This window comes from Urocitellus parryii, chromosome 1, assembly GCF_045843805.1.
Source record: "Urocitellus parryii isolate mUroPar1 chromosome 1, mUroPar1.hap1, whole genome shotgun sequence".
NCBI lineage: Eukaryota > Metazoa > Chordata > Mammalia > Rodentia > Sciuridae > Urocitellus > Urocitellus parryii.
In genome coordinates, this window is record NC_135531.1 from 102,880,053 (window position 1) to 102,903,261 (window position 23,209).

Below are 23,209 nucleotides of genomic sequence, written 5' to 3' on the forward strand. Positions count from 1 at the left end.
TTAATGACAGCAAATACATAATGAGAACTTACTTTATACCAGGCACTGTGGAAAGAAATGGGGTCCAGCAGACTTGGGGTATTTTCTGGCTCTGCAGTAGTTTGTCAGTTAAATATCTAACAAACGATCCTTTTACATTCTCACTGTCAGATTCTCTGCCAGACAACCTGGAGTCCATGGTCTGGGAAAGTGTTTATTATCACTCTATATGTTTGCGTTTATAGTATCTTCAGCAGGGATTCCCAAACTTCAGTGAGAAAAACATTCACTGGGGAGTTTATTTCAAAATATTGACTCCTGGTCCCAATCCCAAGAGAGTCTGAGCGGAACCAGAGTGTCTGATTTGTACTGAAATCCCCAGGTCATGCCCATACAAGTGGCCTTCAGTCCATAGATTGAAAAATATTGCATAAGGGGAGGCCATGGGGTATATTTCCTCTTAGATACAAGATCCTTCTGAAATTTAGAGCTGTCTCCAATTTCATCAAATTGTAGAACTCTTGACTATTACAAAAATAAAGCAATAAAAATCCACTCCAATTTTATTCTCTTCCAAGTATTGTGGAAGCCATTATCTGAAAGCAAGACTACTCTGTTCTATACAGATCTCAATCTGCTCAGGGAATCTCTCAGGAAGTGTGGGGGGGGGGGGCTACTCACTGATGGAAAGGGACAGGCAGAGGCTCCAGGACTGAGGCAGGCACCAGGCCCCGCTGACCAGTCACCAAGGACACACCTTCCCACTCAGATTCTCCTTCAGAGATCTTCACAGAGATTAGCTCATTCTTGCAAAGTGTCAAACACTCGCCTTCCTTCTCAGCTGGCTGAGTCAAGGAGCACAGGGCTCTGCAGAAGAAGTGGCCTGTAATCATGAAAAAAAAAAAAAATCCCTTTCCAATGAGTTGCAAGATGTTACAAAAGATTATCATTCAAGGTAAAATTTCTATCGAGAACCCAAATGTTTTGCTTTCTGAGAGTAAAATGGACTATGGGCTGGGAAAAGGGGAGATGGGAACATGATAAGAGGTCCTTTGTGATCCCAGGAAAAGTGGCAAGAAAAAAAAAAGCCACTGAGAGGAAATTCACTTAAAATAGACACCAACATTTCTGAGAAATCTGTAAGAATAAGGAAGGCTTAATTGGGACCTTACTTTAAAAAGAGATAAAACAAAAATACATTTTCACGTAACAGAATTTGAATTATAACTGCAACTTCACACTAAAGCTTAGACCCAACAAAGAATAAGTTGATTTAGGTGAATGTAATTACCCTGAGTTTTATAATAATGCAAGATGCAATTCTTTCTTTCATGCATGAATTGTGCAATGCAATCATAAGAGAATCATTTATATAAAATATTGTATGCAAATCTGGCTCTTTCAATGTGTTTACTAAGTCATCGGACTTGGCCATCTGCCAATCTGATGGTGTCTTCATTTGTAAACAGATCATGGGTTGCTTCAGGAGTTCTTCAACATCACTTTGCTTAATTTCACTAAATACTTCAGGTTTTTCAAGATTTGCAATTTGATTTTGCAATCAAATTTTATCACGTTTTGATAAGTGTTTCTCAATCTTAGATACCATTAGAATTACATGAGAAATTAAAAAGAAAAAAAATTGCCAATGACTGGGGCCCCATCTCCAGGAATTTAAAATTGGCCAAGGTGGAACCATAGTATGGGCATCTTTTTAAAACTCCCCAGGGCTGCCTAATATCAATCAGTGAGATTGACCAACAAGTCTGTTGATGTAATGTCAGTGTTGAAATGAAAGGAATGTTAGATGAACAGTTATAACAGTAGGTTCATTTGTGAGTATTCCCATGTTTGAATGATTTTTGTCTCCCTTGGTATCCTAATTATTTCAGCCACTCCCATTAAAAATATGAAAGGGGGCCCATCCCCTGCCTATGCTGGCCTCACCTTCCTGTACCAGGAGACTCAGGTACATGGTTTCCAGGTGTTCATCATCTATAGACACTTGGATCTCTGTGTCCTCCACCAACCTGCAGTTGAGCCAGTACTTGTGGTCAAAGAGAAGGTGTTCCAAACAAGTGGACACATAGCCTGGAAGTCAAGCCAACAAGTTTCCTGAACTGGATGAGTTCTGTGCTTAGCTGCAAAAGAAAGTGAGTGAGCTCCATCCTGAGCATCACCCAAGGCCCCATCCCCAACCTGCCACATAAGTGGAAGTAGAATAGAACAGCAAAATAGGCCAGTTAGAAACTTTCTAGAATAAATTGATTCTTCTCAGCATCTGTTGGGAAATATGAGTCATGTTTAAAGTGATATTTACTATTTCAGCATACTGTGGGTCTCTGTAAATGCACTGAGATGACCAAACCCATTTACCTTTCTCTAATACAACCACAGAGGTCTCCAAGTTTACCAGGTTGACTCTGAGGGTTCCTGGTCTCCCCTTCACATTCTCCTGACCTAAGGTTCAAATTCCTGTGGCCCAGATGATGTAGAGATTGAGAAGTTTCTCCATGGTTCACAAAAGTCAGGATTGACTTCATTCTCCCTATTCTAACCCTGCTCCTTACCCAATGCCCAGCAAGCTCTGCTTTGTGAAAAGCAGACTAAAAGCTATGAAAAATATGAAAAAAATGATATACAATTCTTTGACATGTCCCCAAACATGAATTATTTGTATTAAAATTTTGCTTGGTTTTTTCTTCCTTTCTTACAAATACCTATTTCCATCCTGGCTGCCCGTCATACTTATTAAAGCACAGACCCTGACTCGGTAGGTCTAGGGTGGAGCCTGAGAGTCTACTTTTCTACGGGTCATATGCAAGACAGATGCAGCTGGCCCATAGAGCACAGTTTGGGCACAGTATTGAGAGAACAGAAAATCACCACAACTGTAAGAAAAGTTACACCTCTAGTCATGGGTCATTATGACCTTCCAGCCCCATACCATTTTTTCTCCCTGTGTATGTCCGTGGGAACCCAGCATTTTCTGGGATACATCCAATGTTCATCAAATCAGAGGACTTTTTGTAAGGTTTGGCTTGGCTCTGAAACCAACTGGGATTTTCTCCCTGGAGAAGACAGATGAGCCATTGCCCACTGCAGTGGTTCTGCCACAGTGCCCTAATATCTTCCCTTACCTTTTAGAATGCTCTGCTGCTGAGGCCACTTTAGTAGGTAATTCCCTCATCTCTTTGATCTTTTCCAAATACATAGGGTAAGCATCTAGAATTTTAATATTTTGAGCACATATTTGGTCTTACTCAAGAGCAGTTTTCCATTAAAAAAAAACAACAACAAAAAACTTCACATCTATCTCAGTACTTTCAGTTTGACAGATGTCCAAATTACTTATCAATTGATTGATATCTAATAAAGAAATCTCTCCCTGGATATAAGGAAGTGAATTTCTTCATTTGACATTTTAGAGTAATAGTATTTGCTTTAGATTTGGTTTCAGGCAGTTTGTGCTATTTGAAAAGTTAACCATTCTCTTTGGAGCTCTAACACTTTTAATTATCAGAGATAAACCCATTCCTTAATATCAAGCTCTAAAGACTGTCTGAACTATACAGTGGTCCTCCTCCACCTGCCTGTCATGTCATACCTAAATTCAGGTAGGTGGAGAATTTCCAGATTTCTTCCATGGTCTTGAAGGTGAGGATGAACTGGGCCTTCTGGGACTGGATACTCACCAACCTTGCTGAAAGTTCCTGAATAAAGAGAGTAATGAATTAGGCTGGTGTGACAGAGGTGCTCTGTTGACAAGCTAACTTGTGGAACCAAGACTGGATGAAGTTCCTGACTGTGGTGTGGAAGTTTACAACACACACACCACACACACACCTAACAGGAACAGCTAAATATTAATCAAAAGAAGTCTGGTTGAAATGGAATATGATTCATCCGAGTGGAATATCATGACATTGTGTAGTCTTAGAAAAGAATGAAGAAGTTCTTTGTGTACTGATATAGGCTCTAAATATAAATGGAACAACAGCTGCAACAAAGAAACCCAGGTATAGAACCATGTGCAGAGAATACCACCTTTTGTGTAAGGGGGAAAAAAGTTTATGTGGGAGAAGAGGGTGAATCATAGAAGGAAGCTTGGAAGCAAATTTGATTGCATACCTATGTCAAATGATTATTTTTATAAAGCTGACAAACAGAAAAACCAAAGCACCCAAAAGTAAAAATTATTCATAATCTCTTCTCCTAAATATCATAAATGTTAACACTTTCTTGTACTAATGAATCATTTTCCTACACGAGTTGCCATATAATTATTTTATATAAAGAGAATCATAGTACTTAAATTATTTTTGCAATCTTTTTCTTTTGCTAAATGATATGTTGTAAAACATCCTTCATATTATTAAGTAGTCTGCATAATGTTTAATGGTTACATATGCCATTGTTGAATTAATGCAATTAATTCTTATCATTTCCTTATAGGGTTTTTTGTTTGTCTGTTTTGGTATTTTTTTTTCTACTGGGAATTGAACTCAGGGGCACTTGATCACAGAGTCACATCCCCAGCCCCTATTTTGTATTTTATTTAGAGACAGGGTCTCACTGAGTTGCTTAGCACCTTGTTTTTGCTAAGGCTAGCTTTGAACTCCCGATCCTCCTGTATCACCCTCCTGAGTTCCTAGGATTACAGGTGTGTGCCACTGTACCTGGTTCCTTACGTTTTCACATTTGGATCATAGTTCATTTTTTCAATATCAGAAATGATCCTGGGATGACTATCCTTATAGCTAAATATTTGTGCACATCCTTGATTTTTCTGAAACAAATAATTTCAGAATGCAATTGGAATGCAAGGATATGCACAGCTTCTATTCCAAAATGCAGGCGCTCAGCTGCCCTCTAGAAAGACTGTTTCAGTTTACATCATGCTCACAAGCAGAGCAAGAGGAGGCCTATGAAACTGGAGAATATTATGTGAAGCAAAATAAGCCAATCCCAAAGAACCAAAGGCAGAATGTTTTCTCTGATATGCGGATGTTAATTCACAAGGTGGGGGGATAGAAGTATTTTGGACTAGACAGAGGCGAGTGAAGGGAGGGGAGGGGGAATGGGGGTAGGAATTATAGTAGAATAAATCAGACATTATGACCCTATGTGTATATATAATTACATGATCTGTATAACTCTACATCATGAATAACCAGAAGAACGAAAAGTTATACTCTATGTATGATGTGTCAAAAGGCATTCTATTGCCTATAACTAATTAGAACAAATAAAAAGAATATTTTTTAAAAGGAGGTCCATGAGCCTCTTGTTTTTTAATATCAAAAAAGGCCTAAATCACTGTTCATACTTTTTTTTGGTATGAAGAATTTTCCATAAATTGTTGTTTTCCCAAACCTCTATAGTTGACTATAACTAGTAATGGCCTCAAAACATCTCTTTTCCAAGCCAAGTCCTGCCATCAAAACCAACTCCTTGACCCCCATCCTCAGGGAACCTGACTGGAAAAAGGAAGAAATAGAAGGATTCAAAAGAAGAGCCCCTAGCTCAGCAAAGTTAGGCTCTGTGTTTCATCCATGCCAATTCCCAGGAGGCCCCAGATCCTTGGAGGATATTGATTCTACAATCAGGGAAGGGGTAAAAGTAAAAAATTGATTTGCAGAAAATTTACTAGATACCAGCTACTTCAGCAATAGCTTTATGAGTAATACCTCATTTAATTCCCACAATAACCCTGCAAAGAGGGTGCAGTTGCATTTAAACCATTCTAAGATATGCTTTTATAATATTTAACCATTTTATATTTTATTTTATTATTCTCTTAAAGGCACAGAAAAGAATAATGCATGTGATAATCCATGATATATTGCATCTAATTAAAAATGGCATTATCCTATATTTTAAGTACAAGGAGACTGGGGTTCAGAGAGGTAAAATCACCTGCCCAAGGTCACCTGCAGTGAGTAGGCTGCAGAGCTCTGATTGGATCTCAGATCCAGTTGGCTCAAGGCTCAGCTTTGGCCCCCAACATTTTCCAGCTCAAGCCTTGGCCCAGCAGGCCAGCTCTCTAAAGGAAACCCTGCTCCTGCCCAATCAATGGGACTCAAGTTAAAAGGAAATTGAACGGATCAATCAGCAGCCAGTGTCTCCAAGTTCCTGAATTCCAGGATTTAAAATAATAAAATAAAATTTGAACTACTTTTTGTGGTATATAAAGTATATACTTTAAAGTATATACTCTTTTTATGTATATACTTCCACACAATCACAGTACCCGGCTCTCTACAGGTACTATCTCATGTTCTCCTCCCGAAAGACCAGAAACTATCTTGCTGCAGGTCAGAGCACTTTTATCCTTTCATTTTGTACCAAATTAATGCAGACTCTAAAAATAAACAGGTGAGACCCTGTCTCAAAGTTAAAAATTATAAGTGTTTAGGGATATAGCTCAGTGGTAAAGCACCCCTGGCTTTGGTCCCAGTACCAAAAATAAATAAATGAATGAAATATATTAGTTTATTGTGTAAAGCAATGTTGTCCTTCCCTCACCACTAGTTGCAACAAATTTTATCCATTTCAAAGTTCAGTTCTCCTAATTAGTATCCATCAAACTGCAGCTAATTTAGTCATACCTTTCCCCCTTGGTTTAACATCTGAAGATATTTTCTACCCATTATAAAAAAATGAAATTGTTTATTTACTTTATGGCATTTTTCTCCTCCCCTCTTAATACTTATAGTTATTGGGTTTTGATTGGCAATTTTGTTACTTTAAATATATGTACTCAGTAGTTACCAGGGCCTGGGGAGAAGGTGACAGTGGACAGTTAGGGTTTAATGGTATAAGAGTTTCAGTTTAGGATAACACATTTCTGGAGATGAACAGGTTGTGAGTGTATCAAATGTTATAAGTGAATTAAAATGAGAGCAATGGAATATTTCATATCACAGTAACAAAAATAAAATTCAAATTTACCACATTAGAAAAATGTATATATACTTATGAGGTAGGTGTTATGATTTCCATTCCACAGAGTAACTTGCTGAGGCTCATACAACAAATAGTAGCAGATTTGAAACCTAATTTTCTCGAACTCAGCAACTTCTAGTTGCCTCATTCAGAATTTCTACTCATTCCCATTAAGCAGAAAATTGTGCATATTCACTCAGAGAATGTGGACCTGATCATTCATTCACTTTGCCAGATGTTTTCTTGAGGGCTTACTTTGTTCCAGGCTCTATTCTGGGTGCTAAGGATCCCGCAGGACAGAAGCCAGGCTCTCAGAATTTACCTGTTGCATGCTCACCTTAAACAAGGCACGCACATCCTGGTCCTCGTTCTCCAGCGCCCAGAGCCGCCTCCGGGCAGATTCCTGCAAAGGTCCGTTTACACACTTCCTGGAGCGGCTCCTCACGCAGAAGGAGAGTGTCAGATCTGAAGAACAGAGGGAGACGGATCAGGCTGGACATGCAATAAAAGAAGAAATAATCAGAAAACCCAAATCCTAAATGGGTGTCCTCCTTAATTACAGATTAAAGTGGTCTTAAAGATCCTCCAAACACTGTTTTACACCAGCAGGGTTCTGGAGTGTCCAGATGATGCACTCACGTTGGTCATTTCTCTTTTGGTGATGACATGAGCCAGCTAGGACATATATTGCTTCCTGTGGGTGATTTGTGAAAGTTTTGAATGAATTCTATTCTATCCATATTTAATGAAATGTATTTATATGTCAGTTATAGTAATAGACATGTACTTTACATATGATACATACATATATGTATTTCTCTGACCAGTTATTTGTTTTGGTGGTGTTGGTGGTATTGGTGGTGTTGGGGCTAGAACCTCATGGGCTCTATCACTGAGCAACACACAGCCCTTACCTGTTTCTTTCTGATGCTGCATTTATTGATGTCAGGAAAACATACTAAGGTCTATCCTCAATTTCCTTCAGAATGCACATTCATTTTAAAAATACCTATTGAGATCCTCCTAGGAGCCAGAAACTGTCTTAGGTGCTAAGGATATAGCAGAAAAGAAAGTAGACATGTTCCCTGTTCTCAGGGAATATGAATTCTACTTGGGAGGTAATTGATTCCACAAACACATCCATATCAGGTGGAGAAAAGTTACGTGAAAGAAATTTAATAGAGTCAAGAAACAGTGATACAACAGTTGGAGGAGAGGTATGCCTTTGGATAGTGTTGTCAGCAAAGGCCTCACTGAGGGAGATCATGTCACACACTAATTGTCCTTTCAAATGTGCCTCATTTAGACAATAAGTAGCAATCTTATTAACAATTATGCAACACAATAAACAGAATACATTGGACTGGATTATGGTGGAAGTCTCTATTTTAGTCCCAACTTGCCAGGGCCTTTCCAAATTTCTGGTGCATTAGAGATGGCCCTTATCATGCTGGCCTGGGTCCACAGGACAGATTGAATTCCCCTCACCTTTAAAAGTCCTGATTTTAACCCCAAAACCCTGACGCTGCTGTGGCTACAGATCAGTTCTCATGAAGCACACTCAACCTGGCTTTGATATGACCTGCACGTAGATGAGAGCACACTTGTCTATACTCCATCCAGTCTTTTCCATTCTTGCCCAACCCCTCCATCTCTGGTTACCTGCCAAGGCTCCACTCAGAAGCCTCAGTTCATGCTGACCTCAAGCAAAAGGCAAAGCACAAAGATGAAACCCAGGGAGGAGTAACACAGACTTGGGCTCAAGGTTTGACTCTGCTATCTTGAACTTTTCCCCTTAGAAAAATAGCTTTGATGGAACCTTTCCTACAGGGATTTTTTAAAGGTTTATTAAATGAGATATGCATATAAACCTTCCTACTCAGTGCCTGGTATTTATTAAAGGTTCAATTAAACACATTAAGCATTAGCTGTTGCTCCCTGCTCCCCTCCCCAGTATTCCAGCAATTACTGCTCATGGCTGCCTTCATTCAACAATAACTCATTCTGTGATTCCTTCCTACCAAACTCCATCTCTCCTGTTTTCAAAAACCTGATTCAAACTCCTTAGAATCTTTCCGGGACTAGTCCCCACTGACTTTTGGCCCCTTTAGTGTGAATCTCCTTGCCATGCCTGTGAAGCCACATATATAAAATGTAAAAGACCTGGATTCAAATAAGCAAATTGCTTTTGCCCTCTCAAGCACTGGGAACTGATACTCACCAGCAGAATACTTGTGTGGGCGGGAACCCATAATACCCTGTGCATCACCAGAGGGGGGAGTAAACCAAGTTCACTCCAGTATTAGTGTAAGTGTATTGTGCCATATTGTCTTTTTTTTTTTTTAAAGAGAGAGGAGAGAGAGAGAGAGAGAGAGAGAGAGAGAGAGAGAGAGAGAGAATTTTTTAATATTTATTTTTTAGATCTCGGCGGACACAACATCTTTGTATGTGGTGCTGAGGATCGAACCCGGGCCGCACACATGCCAGGCGAGCTCGCTACCGCTTGAGCCACATCCCCAGCCCATGCCATATTGTCTTTCTGGGCGCCAGTGCTGTAATCATGATAATGTGTCTGATTGGCTCTGTCTGCGATTGCTTCGCATAAAGGAAAGGTTGACAGCTAGTGCCGGGTCTTCCCTCCATATACCATGACCTTCCTAGAAACAGCATCATGATGAAAAACACTGAAAGCCAGACAAGTTCAGCCTGCAGATTGTTTGGTTTACCTAAAGATACCCTCCATTCACTGATTTAATGCACTAATAAGGCAAAATGCTGACTCTACTGCATTCACAAAACAACAGATGGTAATTCAGGTCCTCCCCTGCCCCCCCAGGATGGCCCAAGCTGACAGATGATAAGTAGATTGACACACTAGCAAAAAACAAAAGGCAAGATTTGTCTCATTATCAACCAAGCAGTTTGACAGATTTTGAAACAGAATAGAAAAAATATGGTATGATAATTATACAATATCTATTTCCATGGCTCATAATGTAACTTTCCCACAAATTTGTATTTTGTATCCCAGGGAAAAGAATATTTTCAAAGGGTAATTAGAAACTATATTAAAGCCTATCTTTAGTGGTACACGGGGGTTAAAAACGAGGACAAGGGTTTGAATCCCCTTCCTCATCACATATTAACTCTATGGCAATGAAGTTATTTTCCTCTCTAAGAGTCTGTTTTCCACCTGTTAAGTAGAGATTTGGGGGCCTCCACTTACTGGTGAGCGAGCATGTGACGATGAGAGAAACATATAAAGGATTGCCTGACTTGAGATTTGCCTTCGAAAATGGTCCCTGCCACTATAAAACAGTAATCATGGCTTCTAAAGGATTGTCCTCAGCATTTCTGACACAGAGTTCAGCACGGGTGTAGCTTTCTCTCACGGCAACCTTGGCTTTGTGGACTTCACTGAAGTCTCTTAAAGAGGGGCTCTGCAAGGCACAGCGGAAAATAAAATCTTCCCCACGCTGATTGCCAAATATTTTTCTGCTTCTCAAAGATTCATACAGATGGCCTTTTGCTCAGCCAGTCTCATCCTACATATTCAATCCTTCACTCATTTATTCATTTATTTAACAAATATTTATCCAGAAACTTCTACATCTAAGGTCCTGTGTTAGGTTTAATAGAATATAAATGTGCCCTCCATATGTTCACCTAATGATTGGTGTATTTATCAAACATTTTCTGAGCCCCAAGTATATGCAAACAACTCTTTGAGATATCATGTTGACTGCATAATTATTTTTTAAAATTCACCTGGCTCCCCCAAGTAACTGAAAATCTGATTGATCATATACTTTCTCTAACCCAAGAAAATATGTATGGAGTTCCTAACCTGTGCCAGATTGTGAAGAGCTTTGAGTACCAGCCCAGGAAAGGTTAAGTTCGGGCAATGGAGAATAATGAAGGTGTGAATATCAGAAGGTCTTGTTTACAAAGATGCGTTTGGTGACAGCACCTGGAAAGGGTGGGAGGGGGCAGTCTGCAGAAGGTAACTGAAATGTTCTATGTGGAAGGTATTTTTAAAAATAGCACTTTATCTTTGGGATTTAGATACCTGGTGTCACGTTCTGTGGCAGGAAACAGTTTTCCTTATGTTCAGATGAAGATAAACCCTCACTTGATATGATTGGATCCTTGGAAGGACTTTCTTTACCTGGAGAACATAAAATGAAAAATTGTTGGTAGAAGGTAAGCAAGTTATAAGCAAGTTGTAAGCATGGACTGAAAGTTTTGGTCAAGTACCAATTCCCCCACCCCCAACACTGGTGGCATGGGAGAATTCTCATTGCTATCATCATTGCCACCAAGCCAGTAGTTATCAAAGAACTGTCATGCATGCTATCTCAATCCTGCAGCAGCTGGGTGTCCCCCATGTTGTTAGTGAAGCAGATTCACATCCATGGATCAAACAAAATTCTAGGGTTTAATACACCAAAGGTGCTCAATATGCATAGAGTTTACACCGATTATTATGGATCTATCTATAGCAAGGTCAATGGGTAGGTAATGGGAAGGTTTGAGGAGAGTGAGCAAGAATGGCACCATTAGACAGATCACCTGGGCATGGTCATAGTGTCCCTGAAATGTGTCATTGTCACCAGACAATACTTTCCTCTGATCACTAAATAGGGTCCTATCTTGGACTTCTCTCCTCCATCTCTGAGAAAAGTTTCTATCTTTGAAGCTGTAGAGGCAGAATGAGAAGGAGAAGAAAGAAAACCAGGCTAGGGCGGGTGAAAGGTGCTATTCTGATAGCAGGAAGTCAAAAAGGGAAGAGTACAGTTGTAAAGTAGGAGGAAGAAGATATTAAAGAACAGAAGGGAGTTTCACTAGAGAATGCGAAATACCTCCTTCATGGTATCACAAAATTACAGCAAGGGAACTCAAGTCTTTAAGGCATTAAATTTGGACACTTCAGTCCTTTTGACCAGGAACCTGCTAGAGGACTATACCAAGGGGTCAGAATACTGTGAGCATAACCTGGTCCTGGAAGTAAGGGTTAGAAATATTGACTCAACAACTGTGTGTGCATCAGTCATTTTATCCTCCAAGGTTCCTGTAAAATTTGGGGTCAGAGACAAGCAGGCCCAGAAGGTCTTGCACTCTGGACCTGTGCTGCTAATGACCCAACCCAAGAGTATAAGAGAGATGGAGCAGTCACACTCACTGCCAATTAATGCTGCCAAGAGACTTCATCTCCGTTCTGTACCTGTGAAGGGGGATTTTGATAACCAAGCAGAGGTCCTTCCCTTCCTCGGAGTGGGAGGAGTTTGCAGTTTGGGGTGATGTACAGAGAGAATAAAATGTATTGCAGCTTGAATAGGCAGAGGGAGGAGCCCATCAGCTCGCAGCTCTTCATCCAGTAGATCTTATTAGCTGTCAATGCTGACAGCTAAGCAGCTTAGCTGGAAGCTGGCAGTAATGAGCTACAGTTGAACAGGATCACTTTGTAGTTCTGCCCCCCCAGGAACCAGAAGCTACTGAAGCAAGAAAACGCTGGCTTGGGAATCAGGGGATACGAGAAAGAGCACAAATCAGATCTTCTCCTACACTAGCTAAATGACCAAGGGAAAGACATTTCACCTGTCTACTTTTTGAGATTTTCAATTTCCCCATTTATAAATGAAGACCTGCTAAATTAGTGCTTCCAAACGGTGATTGCCTATCTGAATCACCTAGGTTGCTTTCTAAAGATACCAAAGCCTAGGCCTCATATTCAGAGACTCTGATTATTGTGGTCTGTAGTTTGCTATAGTTGCTTTTTGTTAGTTTGTTCTTTCCCCAAAATGGTTTTAATTTGAACCAGGGTGGGAAACCACAAGACAGAATTGGTGCTTCACCTGGGATACTGATGAATGCAGATTCCGCTTCAGGAATTGAAAGCAGAGGTTCTGCATTGCTAAGTGTTCCCAGATGAGGCTCCTGCCACTGATCCCAGGATGACACCTGAAGTGGCTCACTATGTGCCTACCCTAGGGCAAAGTCTGACCATAGTCTAGAGCAAACCCACAGATGTCTTTTTTGTTTGTTTGTTTTTTGTTTTTTTAATTAACATTTGGCCAAAATTTTCAGAGTCTTAGTTTTAAATTACTGACTTTGCTTTTGCTGCTTTCTATGTCAACTTTTTAAGATTTATTTATTGGTTATTTTCGGTTATACATGACAGTAGAATCCATTTTGACAGAATTATAAAAGCATGGAATATATCTTGTTCTAATTCAGCCTCCAGTACCTCTCCTTCCCCTTCCCTCCCACATCCCCTATTCCCTTCCCTCTACTGATCTTTCTGCCATTTATCCATGTTTTTTTTTCTAAATTAATTTCTTGTGCATGTACATGATGGTGAGATTCACTGTAGTATGTCCATATATGTGTGCAGGAAAGTTATGTCAGATTCATTCCACTGTCTTTCCTTTTCCCATTCCCCCCCACACTTCCCTTCATTCCCTTTTGTCTCCCCTGCCTTCCCCACATTAATTTTTTTAGTTTGGATTGCTTAGCATTTATAAATCAGAATATTGTACACAATCCAGATGCTTGGGTTTGCATCGAAACATAGATCTGTAGCCTAGGGCCCTCTTCCTCCTGTGGCAATCAGCAAGCACCAAATTATTGATGTTCCTCCATAGGACATTTGTTCTCCAGCCACCAGGACCTCACTATCCAATTACTCATTGACTCCCCAGCAGGCATGATATTGCCTTCTTGTAGAATTCCAGGGGAGGAGACAATGGCCTGATGCCAAAGGCCTGCAAAGTGAGTTCAACTTCAAAAGGGGAAATCCATGGTAGTAACACTGGTGTAGGCAGAGGGAGCACAACTTCTAAAAGATGTGTGAGGTTTGAAGCATAAAATTGAAGTTTTTGCAAAACTGGATTATATGCATCAGAATGATTTAGGTACTTGTTTTTCAAAAGAGGCCTGTATAAAATAAACACAGAGAAAATATATTTGGCTAACTGTAGGACTTGAAGATGGCAGTCCTCCTAAGCAGTATGGTAAATGTGTTACCCTCAAAAGAAATAATAGATAAACTGTAATACACTAAACTTAAGAAATTCTATTAATCAAAACATGCTATTAAGAGAGTGATAAGCAAGTAGCAGAGTAAAAGAAAATATTAACAATATGTTTTGTCATTAAAGAATTCAAATCTAGAATATAAAAAGAATGCTAAAAATATTTAAGAAATGGTAGGCAACCTGTTAGAAAAAATGGACAAGAGACATAAATGGGCATTTCATCAAAGATGATAGCCAAGCAGTGGATAAATGTATGCAAATGTGCTCAATTCCATTAGGAAAGTATAAATCAAAATTACAAGGGAAAACCACTATGCAGACCAGCTAGAATAAAAAGGCTGGATAAAGGCAAGCATTGGTAAGAATACAGAGCCATCGGGACTCCTGTGTACTACAACTATGAGGATAAACTCTGAAATTTTTCTCTTTAGCAAACTGAATTGGAGTTTGAAATTGGAGTTGAAAATTTGAATATAGTAAGACTCAGCAATTTTACTCCTACCTGTATACCCAAAAGAATACATACATATGTTCACCAAAAGCATCTACTAAAATATTCAGAACAGCACTACTCACAAGGGCCAAACCCTGGCAACAACTCAAATATCCATGTACACTAGAATGAATAAGTAAATGATGCTACATATAATTAAATCTAGTACTTAAATGAGATTGAATTAATTGCAACCATACAAAACAATATAGATGAGTTTATATACCTCATTAAAATTCATGTGCTGTACACATGATTTCATACACAATTCTATATACATGACAAAGGTTAGTAAAAAGCTGAATTTAAAGATATCCTTGGTGCTCTCCTCCACCTATTCTACCTGGAAATATCAAGGAAAGGAGTCTGGACCTGTGGAATTTTATTAGCACCTTGAATGTTTCAAAAATTCCCTAAAGTGTGAGAATCTTCAAGGCAACTGGGACCCATGGGTCTTGGGATCAGTGAAGCAGAAGGACAACTCCTTGACAAACAATAAGGTCACCGAACGACTAGAGTGAGTTCTAAAGCAGAATGAGTAATTTTTGCACAGGGATTTACAGTTTACAGAGCTCTTTACACGTGGAGTTGTATTTCAATGTGAAGGAATTTTAGGACTTGCGCTTGGCTTTGAAAAACAACAAAAAAACTACCACACAGAATGAAGTACCTTAGAAAAAATATGTAAGTTTTTAACAATTGAAAGAAAATAAACCAAAAGGCTTATGGAGGTTATTACTGAATCATTTGTATTATTTATTTATTTTTATTATCTTCACTCAACTTTTGTCTGCTTACCAAATACTCTGTAGTGGACATGCATTTGTTTTCTAACACTGAAGGCAGGAAGAGAAATGTCCAGGAACAAGGGGCAATCTGACAGCCCTGGACTCAAACCATGGATCACCTGGCTTCATCATTAGCGAGGTGATCCATGTGAACCCTTCATAAAGCTCCTGTGGCTCTGACTACATCCCTACCTCCAAAAGTATGCACGTGTATCAAGCCTAAGCCAATCAGGTTATACTGTCCTTGTGACCAAAGTTAAGCTATGAGAATTAGTCCTAGAACCTGCAACACTCTTAGACATGAAATTTCTTTTCATGGCACCTGAAAACTATGACTATGACCACCTGAAATGGTGGGACCCCTGCTATGGGGACAAAGCCTGATGAGGTTGAGGCTATCCAGACTCAAACAGAGCTTAGGAAAGAGTTTCCTGATTAACATCACTTGAATATCTTGATCAAACCATACATGAAGGAAAGCAATATCACTGTAATTTTTCATTTATGAATCAACAAATTATTTTTCATGTAAGTTGGTTTCATTTATATTAACATTGATCAGAAAAAGTTGTTAATACTCAATTATAAACAAAACCAGTGGGAAAGGCAATGGAATGAGATGGACATCATTACTCTAAGTACATGTATGAAGACATGAATGGTGTGACTCTACATTGTGTACAACCAGAGATACGAAAAATTGTGCTATATATGTATAATATGAATTGAGATGCATTCTGCTGTCATATATAACAAATTAGATTTTTTTTAATTTGATCAAAAAAAAACACTGGGATCTGTTTTATAACTGCCTAACCTGGTTTCCTAAGTGACTATATTATTTTGTATTCCTATCAGCAATGTACAAGATTTCCAGTTGCTCCATACCTCATCAAAACTTGATATAGTCAGTCTTTCTAATTTTAACCATTCCAGTAAGTATGCAATTTTATTTTGTTTTTTCAATTTGTGTTTCCCTAATAACTAATTATAGTAAGTATTTTTAAGTGGGCTTATTTGTCATCACTTTATTTTCCACATAAAAGTGTATGTAGAAACATTTTGCATTTTTATAGGTTGTCTTCTCACTTTTGAGATTTAAGAGGTTTTTTTAAACATATGTTCTGGACATAAGTATCAGATACATGTTTTGTAAATATTATTCCCCAATTTATTGCTTGGCTTTTATTTTCTTGGAAGATCTATATAAGAGGAGAGAAAGAAAGATCACCAGTAAAGAGATCAGCAGGGCAGGCCTGAGCGGACTTCATAGGCACATGAGATGGTAGCGGCTGAGCCTGTAAATATGGGGGAGGTAACTGGTAACCAAGGGTCTTGGGTAAGTATGGCAGGTCAGGATGGGGTCACTTTATGGCAGGAGACTTGTTTAGAACAGATACAGCATGCAACTGGGGGCTATGAAACATCCTTGAGCATAAGAGTGGCATAATAAAAGTAAGCACTCCACTTGGGGTGGGTTAGGAAGAACAGGAAGAGGCAAGCATCAGAAGCAGAGAGGCCCACTAAAACGCTGCTAGGGAAACCCAGGGGTGTGTGAGCTGCCACCTTGGCAGTGAGAAGTGAGGGGATAGAGTAAATGATACTGTTTGTGTTGTTTGTTTTGTTTGTTTGTTATTTGTTTTTCTTGCTTTCTTTCTTTTTTTTTTTTTAACCTGGGATTGAACCAAGGGGGCTTTACCACTTATCCACAGTTCCCCAGCCCTTTTTGTGTGTTATTTTGAGACAGGGTCTAAGTTGCTGAGGCTAGCCTGGAACTTAAAATCCTCCTGCATTAGCCTCCAGCCACTGGGATTATGGGCATATAACACAACACCTGGCACTGTTTTAAAGTTAAGAGAGAGAGAGAGAGAGAGAGAAGGCATCATGACCTCTGGAATGTGAGAGGTAAAGGTAAAGAGAAGGCAATACACACAGAAAATGAAAGTGGGAAGAAAATGAAATAAATCCTGTAGTTTCACTCTTAATTTGACTGTCCAGAAACTGAGGCCCCAGAGAGGAGTGGTGCTTTGACCAAGGTCATTCAGCAAGTTATCAAAAGAGTGAGAGGTCATCCAAACCACTTGGTACAGACGCTGTTATTTTCACACATTATACAACCTCACAACTCTGAAGCCTAAGATCTCGGATCAGGCAGACCCCTCAAGGACAGGAACATGTTGAAAATGAGAATTCACTCCACTTTCTCCTCTTGACTCTTCTCTGCTCCTACCCACCACCACCACGCCCAACTTAAAAAGAAAACGAAACACAGCTGACATTTCCCGGCAGGCTTTGTTCCTCCACCCACATGTTTTCTTCTTCTTTGACCCAACAGGCCTACCATCAGCACTTTTTATGATGTAAACCTACATTCTCTTTGCTAGAACAAATATCAAATTAGAACTACAGCTACATCTAGCCATATGGATACATCTCAGATGATTATGTTGGTGGGGGAAGAAAGCAAGTTGCATAATGATATCATTTTGTTTTAGTTTAAAAGTCTGCAAAGTAATTCTTTGCAACGCTCTCGGGGGCATGAATATGTAGTAAGAGCACAAAAACCACAGGACTCATGAAAGTGATTAACTTTGGTGAGAGAGAGGAATGAGATTGGAAAGAGTTCTGCAGGGGACCCTAATGGTATCTGTAATGTTTTATTTCTTCAGAAAGTAAGGGAAAGAAATAAAGAAATTCTGAGGCCACCATGGCAAAAAGTAGAAATCTGTTGGGGGGGGGGGGGCTTATTATTCTAACACTCTAAACTATTACAGTGTTCAAAATGCTTCACAATTCTTGTAGAATTTGAAGGCGACGTGCCATTTACCAGTGTCAGCATTTGTGATTTCATTATTGTTATACCGATGATTCGTGTTTACCAGAAAGGTTGAAAGGAAAGTTACAAATACTAGTGATCAATGCAGGCACATATATCTCTCCCACATCTTCTATTTAAGAATTTCAGCCAAATTTCTTCAAAAGGGTGTTGAAGATAAGGGAGAAGGGGTACTGAAGATAAGGGAGAAAGGCTGGATGCTTCCAGACCAACGAACTCTGACATGACTGTGATCTGACGTGAGCAATTTTAGTTTACTAAGCAACAGTAAAAAACTCAAAGGGTGGAGGAAGTAGAGGTGACGGCTGGCGATTGACCCATGACCCACCCTCTCACCATGTGCAACTGGGAGATTTCTGTGAGCAAACAAATAAACACCACAGGAACAGATGTCTCGGGAAGAGCTCACACAAGAGAATGCAGCATGCCCAGGACCGTCAGAGCCAACATCCAACAGTGCACCACACCACAGCCCAGCCAGCCAGATATCCAGTGCTCCTCTCCTGCCTCCCTCACCCCCGAGGACACAATTTGGTCCTCACTGCTCACTCCCACTTAAATGAACACAATGGCAAAAGCAGCCAAGGAACGATGAGTATGGACTCCTGCTCCAGTGGAGTCAGGAATTAGGAAGAAGGGATGTGGGAGTGGTCCATGTTGGCTAACAGTAAGACAGCCTGCCGTTACTGGGATTACCCAAAACTGACCCCATGTCACGTCTGCAAGATGAATTGCCTAATTGAATTCCTCCAGCAGTTCCATGTGATAGATACTATCACTAGATCCAGTATACAGCCAGGAAAACATGAGGTAGGTTCAAAGGAGGTAAGAGACTTGTCCAAGGTCATACCACTTCAAAGTCATTCCAAGATGTGTCTCAGACTTTGCCTCCTTTCTCTAGCATATATAAGAGAAGCTAGAATGGGGATTTTATATCAGCTGGCCTCAGACCTACAACACCCATTACCTCCGCCCCTAGAGAAGAACCTAACACACGTGGAGAAGAGTATAGAACTGCAGGGAATGAAAGACTTTGAGAAAAATAACTAGTAAGCCGACTTGGTGAAATAAGAGAATCCAGGGGCCAACCAGTTGTCAAAGGCAAAAAACAGGTATCGGAACAAAACAAGTGGATGAGAGTGTCATAGACTTTCAAGGCCACCTTCTTCCATGTTGGCTTCTTTATTTTGCACTGCAGAACTCTGTTCTATGTGAGACCTTTGTCCTGCAGAAGCAGAATGGCTGTGCCTGAAGCTGGGCTCAGGCAGCAGAAGCAGAGCTCCTCAGGCAGTTCACAACCCCCCAATTTTACAGATGACCAAATGAAGCCCTGAGAGAGAATGCAATATGCCAGGGTCACAGAAATGTAACTAACAGCCGGGCACTGTGGTGCACACCTGTAATCCCAGCAGCTCTGGAGGCTGAGACAGGAGGATCATGAGTTCAAAGCCAGCCTCAGCAACAGCAAAGCGCTAAGCAATTCAGTGAGACCCTCTAAATAAAATACAAAATAGGGCTCGGGAGGTGGCTCAGTGGCCCAGTGCCCCTGAGTTCAATCTCTGGTACCAAATAAAGAAAAAAAAAAAGAGGAAGAAAATAAAAATTTAAAAAAAGAAATGTAATTAACAAGGTCTAATATTTATTATATTTAATTAACCATGGGCTGGGCTGTTCCCAATATTTCACATGTAAACTTTACACCACTAGGAAAGCATAATCATTTCACAAAATCTACAGATGTGTAAACTATAGCACAGAGAAGTTAATTTCTCAAGGCAAGTAAAAAAAAACAAAGATCAAATTCAGTGACTTTGCCCTCAAAGACGAGGTGATCAACCACAATGACACCCACCTAACTAGTGGTAGAATAAGTCAGATCTAGCCCTGGCTTCTAGACCAGCAGTCCTTCTTGGACTGGTCAGGTTTATATTCTGGGAGGAGTGCTGGGGTGACCATGAGAAGGACATGCTCTGCCTGCCCCCACGGGTGCAAGCACAATAGGATTTCAGGGAAATTGGTAAATCCTAGAAATCTGGAGAAGCAAAATATGTCATAGCCTTTTGTGCCAAATGTGTTGTTTGGTTCTCCTGGACCTCCCGGGTTTTAGCACTGACTGCATCCAAGGAAAGCACTCAGTACCAGGCTAAACCAGGATGGCTGGTCACCCTGTGTCCAAGTCTCAGTTGACTAGACAGCTTCTTAGAGCAACAACTCTTTGATCTCAGCTGGATGTGCCTAATACCACTGTAACAGGTAGGAGGCAGGAAAATGCCTGTTTTTCAGCAGCACAATCTTGAGGAAAACAAGGTTGAATGACAGAGGCCAAATTTATGACCACCCATAGAGTGCAGAGGAACTCACTGCCGGAACCTTCTTCCTGTCCTAGGGAATCTTGGGAGGAAAGGAAGGAAGGGCTTAGTCACACCCTAGGAGTGGCAGCCAAGAGCAGCCCCCGCTCCCCCTCAGCAGAGTGAGCTCAAAGCCTCGTTCTTCAGGAAAGTAGATGCTTCTCAGGCTTCACTCCGTTTTTACAAAGGCAGAAAGACAAATACGACCGAGGGAGGTAAGAGAGGCACCAGAGAACATAACTGTCTCCCCATCTTTAGAAGAGCAACTTCCCCAACCCAGCAGCTCCCTGGGTTTTCACTGTACCAACCAGTTTGGCCAAGTCACAAGTCAGAGCCCCCCAGGAAACTCACCTGAGCTCCAGGGCAGACTCCGCTCCCTGGGGATGCAGAAACAGCCACCCATGTGTGCACCATCCTCCAGGGCCAGGGCCCCAGGGAACACCAGCCAGAGAGCTTTGGGAGCCTCCCAACGGTGTCCCTCCTACCGCCTCCTCCCTGGCACACTAGGGACCTAGGCTGCTCAATGCACAATGAAGCTTTTGATATCCCGTCTGTAGCAGGAGGCCAAGGAGGGTGGGAGGGGCCACCCAGCCAGCAGGCCTGATAGTCCTTGCACTGTCCGGCTCTGCCCAGGGAGCAGCCCTCCTCCTGCCTGTCCACAGATTGCTCCATGCCTATCAGGCTGTGGCACATTCCTCACATTCTGGGATTGAGATGCACAGTTTGGGTCTTGTGGGGGCAGTCAGGGCGGAGGAGGAGGGCAGAGAGTATTCCAGGAATCAAGGCCACTGGTCCTGCTCCCTCCCTGACTGACTTGGCCCTAGCAGACTCCTCTGCCACCCCTTGGAAACGGATCCCCACCCAGCCCCTCTCTGCAAAGCCTCCCTTGGCTATCTGATAATGCTGGAGCTGTGGGCGCAGTACCTCACAGTGTCAGTGTGCCAGCTTCTCCTTGGTAAGCACCCGTGAATGTGCAAACTCCCAGCTGTCTCCCAAATCACCTGATGCAGCACGTTACAGGTGAGGAGATGGAGGACCACACTCATTTAAGACTATGGATATGTATGAACCCTCACCCCACCAAACTAATCTCTTTCCAGATTTGGCGGGAAGCTGGGGAATACAACTGATGCAGGGTGGCTGAATTTCGGAAAGTCTCCCATGAGATCTTTCGAAGGAAAAGACACAACTGAGTGCCTACAGTTACACGGAGGCACAATGACCTAACAGCCAAGCCCAAGGATCACTGTTCACTCAATGGGCCTTTCATGCCTAAAGCAAAAGTCCATGGTGAGCCGTCCAAAGATGAGGAGGCGTGCGTGGGGAGGAAGCAGGGTCCTGACAGATTGACTTGGAGGCTTTTTGAGACTTGTGTCAGCTGAAGGCGTTTTAAAGAGGACAGGGGCCTGGTCAGGCTTATATTCTGGGAGGAGTGCTGGGGTGACCATGTGAAGGACAGGCTTGCTATCTATCTCACCGGAGTGACCACAGCACACACCTGCTCAGCCCGGACCCTGGTCTCCAGTGTGCCTCTGAAGTTCCGCTATATATGTCACAGGTATGGAATGCTTCCCGTGAGTCAGGCACTCAGTATGCATTACTTTATTTAAACACACCATAGCAGCGCCATAATTTAAGCAATATCATTTCCTCTTGGTAAGTTGGCAATGGGTGAAGAGGGACATATTAACCTGTCCGACCTCCCTTGCCACCCACCGCCTATTGTAAATTTCAGAGTCAGGACCTGAGCCAGCACTGGTTAATTCCATCACCCAGGAACAGCAACTTTCTGATATGTGGGCTCCTCCCTCAGCTAAGGATACGCAGTGAGGAAGGACTTGGTGATCTGATACTGAGACCTCTGAAGCCAGCTGACTACTAACAGCAGGACCAGGAGAGGAGGGCTGGAGTGGGGCAGGGGACTCGGAGGTACATGGCCACTTGATCACACTCCCACTATGGTGGACATTTTCTCTGTGCACATCTATCTAAAGTATCCATTTCCTACAATGTGTCCTGTGCCCTTCCCTCACCAAAGCACAGGATAAATTAGCATGTTTTCTTGGGCCCAAGATAAAAGGCCATGTGTTAGTTTGCAAAGGCAGTCACTCAAAACTTTGGGAGCTACATGAGAATCAGTTAGTGAAAAGAAGAAGCCACGATCTAACTTACATATCTAAACATATACTCAGACTTATAATTTTACCCTTAATTTATCTGCACACCACTATTATATTGGAGCACCAACAATCAGAAACTATAAATGATCAAGACCAATTATTAGAAGGATCTCTGGACAACTACCATAGATGACACCATAAAGCAATTGGTTGAGATATGGATTTTGACAAGTCTGAAGTGAATAGTCCATTCAAAGCCACTGCTTCCCTTGATAATTAGAATTAGAAATTAGTGCTGTTCAGCTCCTGAGTACCTCAGATAACCTTATTAGAATGAAGAGATTTATAGGCAGAGAGAGAGCCACGGAAGCAAAGGTCCTGAGGCAGGAACTTATTATTGGGCATGACTAAGGAAGAGCAAGTGAGGAAGGATAAAGAGATGAGGTCAGAGGAGGCAGCATCGGGCCACACTGTGATACCTCTAATGTTGGGTGGCAGCAGTGAGCCACAGTTCCCAGTCAGCTCTGGGGCAACAAGTCAACACCAAGACTCTACGGTGCTCTGTGTGGTGGAGTTGGATGTTCTGTAGATTCAAAATGTATTTTTTACTTACAATATTTTCTTTTTTCTTTCTGTCCTCCCTAAGTGTTTTGTTCTTGT

At 41.2% G+C, this 23,209-nt stretch overlaps 1 protein-coding gene across 1 annotated transcript in view; it reads right to left on the reverse strand.

The window, feature by feature from the left end:
- Window positions 1-20,850, reverse strand: part of Sh3tc2 (SH3 domain and tetratricopeptide repeats 2) — a 53,501-nt gene extending 32,651 nt beyond the window's left edge. Inside the window, exons 1-6 of the mRNA XM_026384393.2 lie at window positions 20,781-20,850; window positions 10,997-11,095; window positions 7,265-7,392; window positions 3,587-3,692; window positions 1,927-2,070; window positions 661-862 (exon numbers count right to left, since the gene is read on the reverse strand). Coding sequence (XP_026240178.2) covers window positions 661-862; window positions 1,927-2,070; window positions 3,587-3,692; window positions 7,265-7,392; window positions 10,997-11,095; window positions 20,781-20,832 — 731 coding nt within the window. The 5' untranslated portion in view covers window positions 20,833-20,850. The remainder of the gene's footprint in view (window positions 1-660; window positions 863-1,926; window positions 2,071-3,586; window positions 3,693-7,264; window positions 7,393-10,996; window positions 11,096-20,780) is intronic.
- Window positions 20,851-23,209: the final 2,359 nt, after the last annotated feature.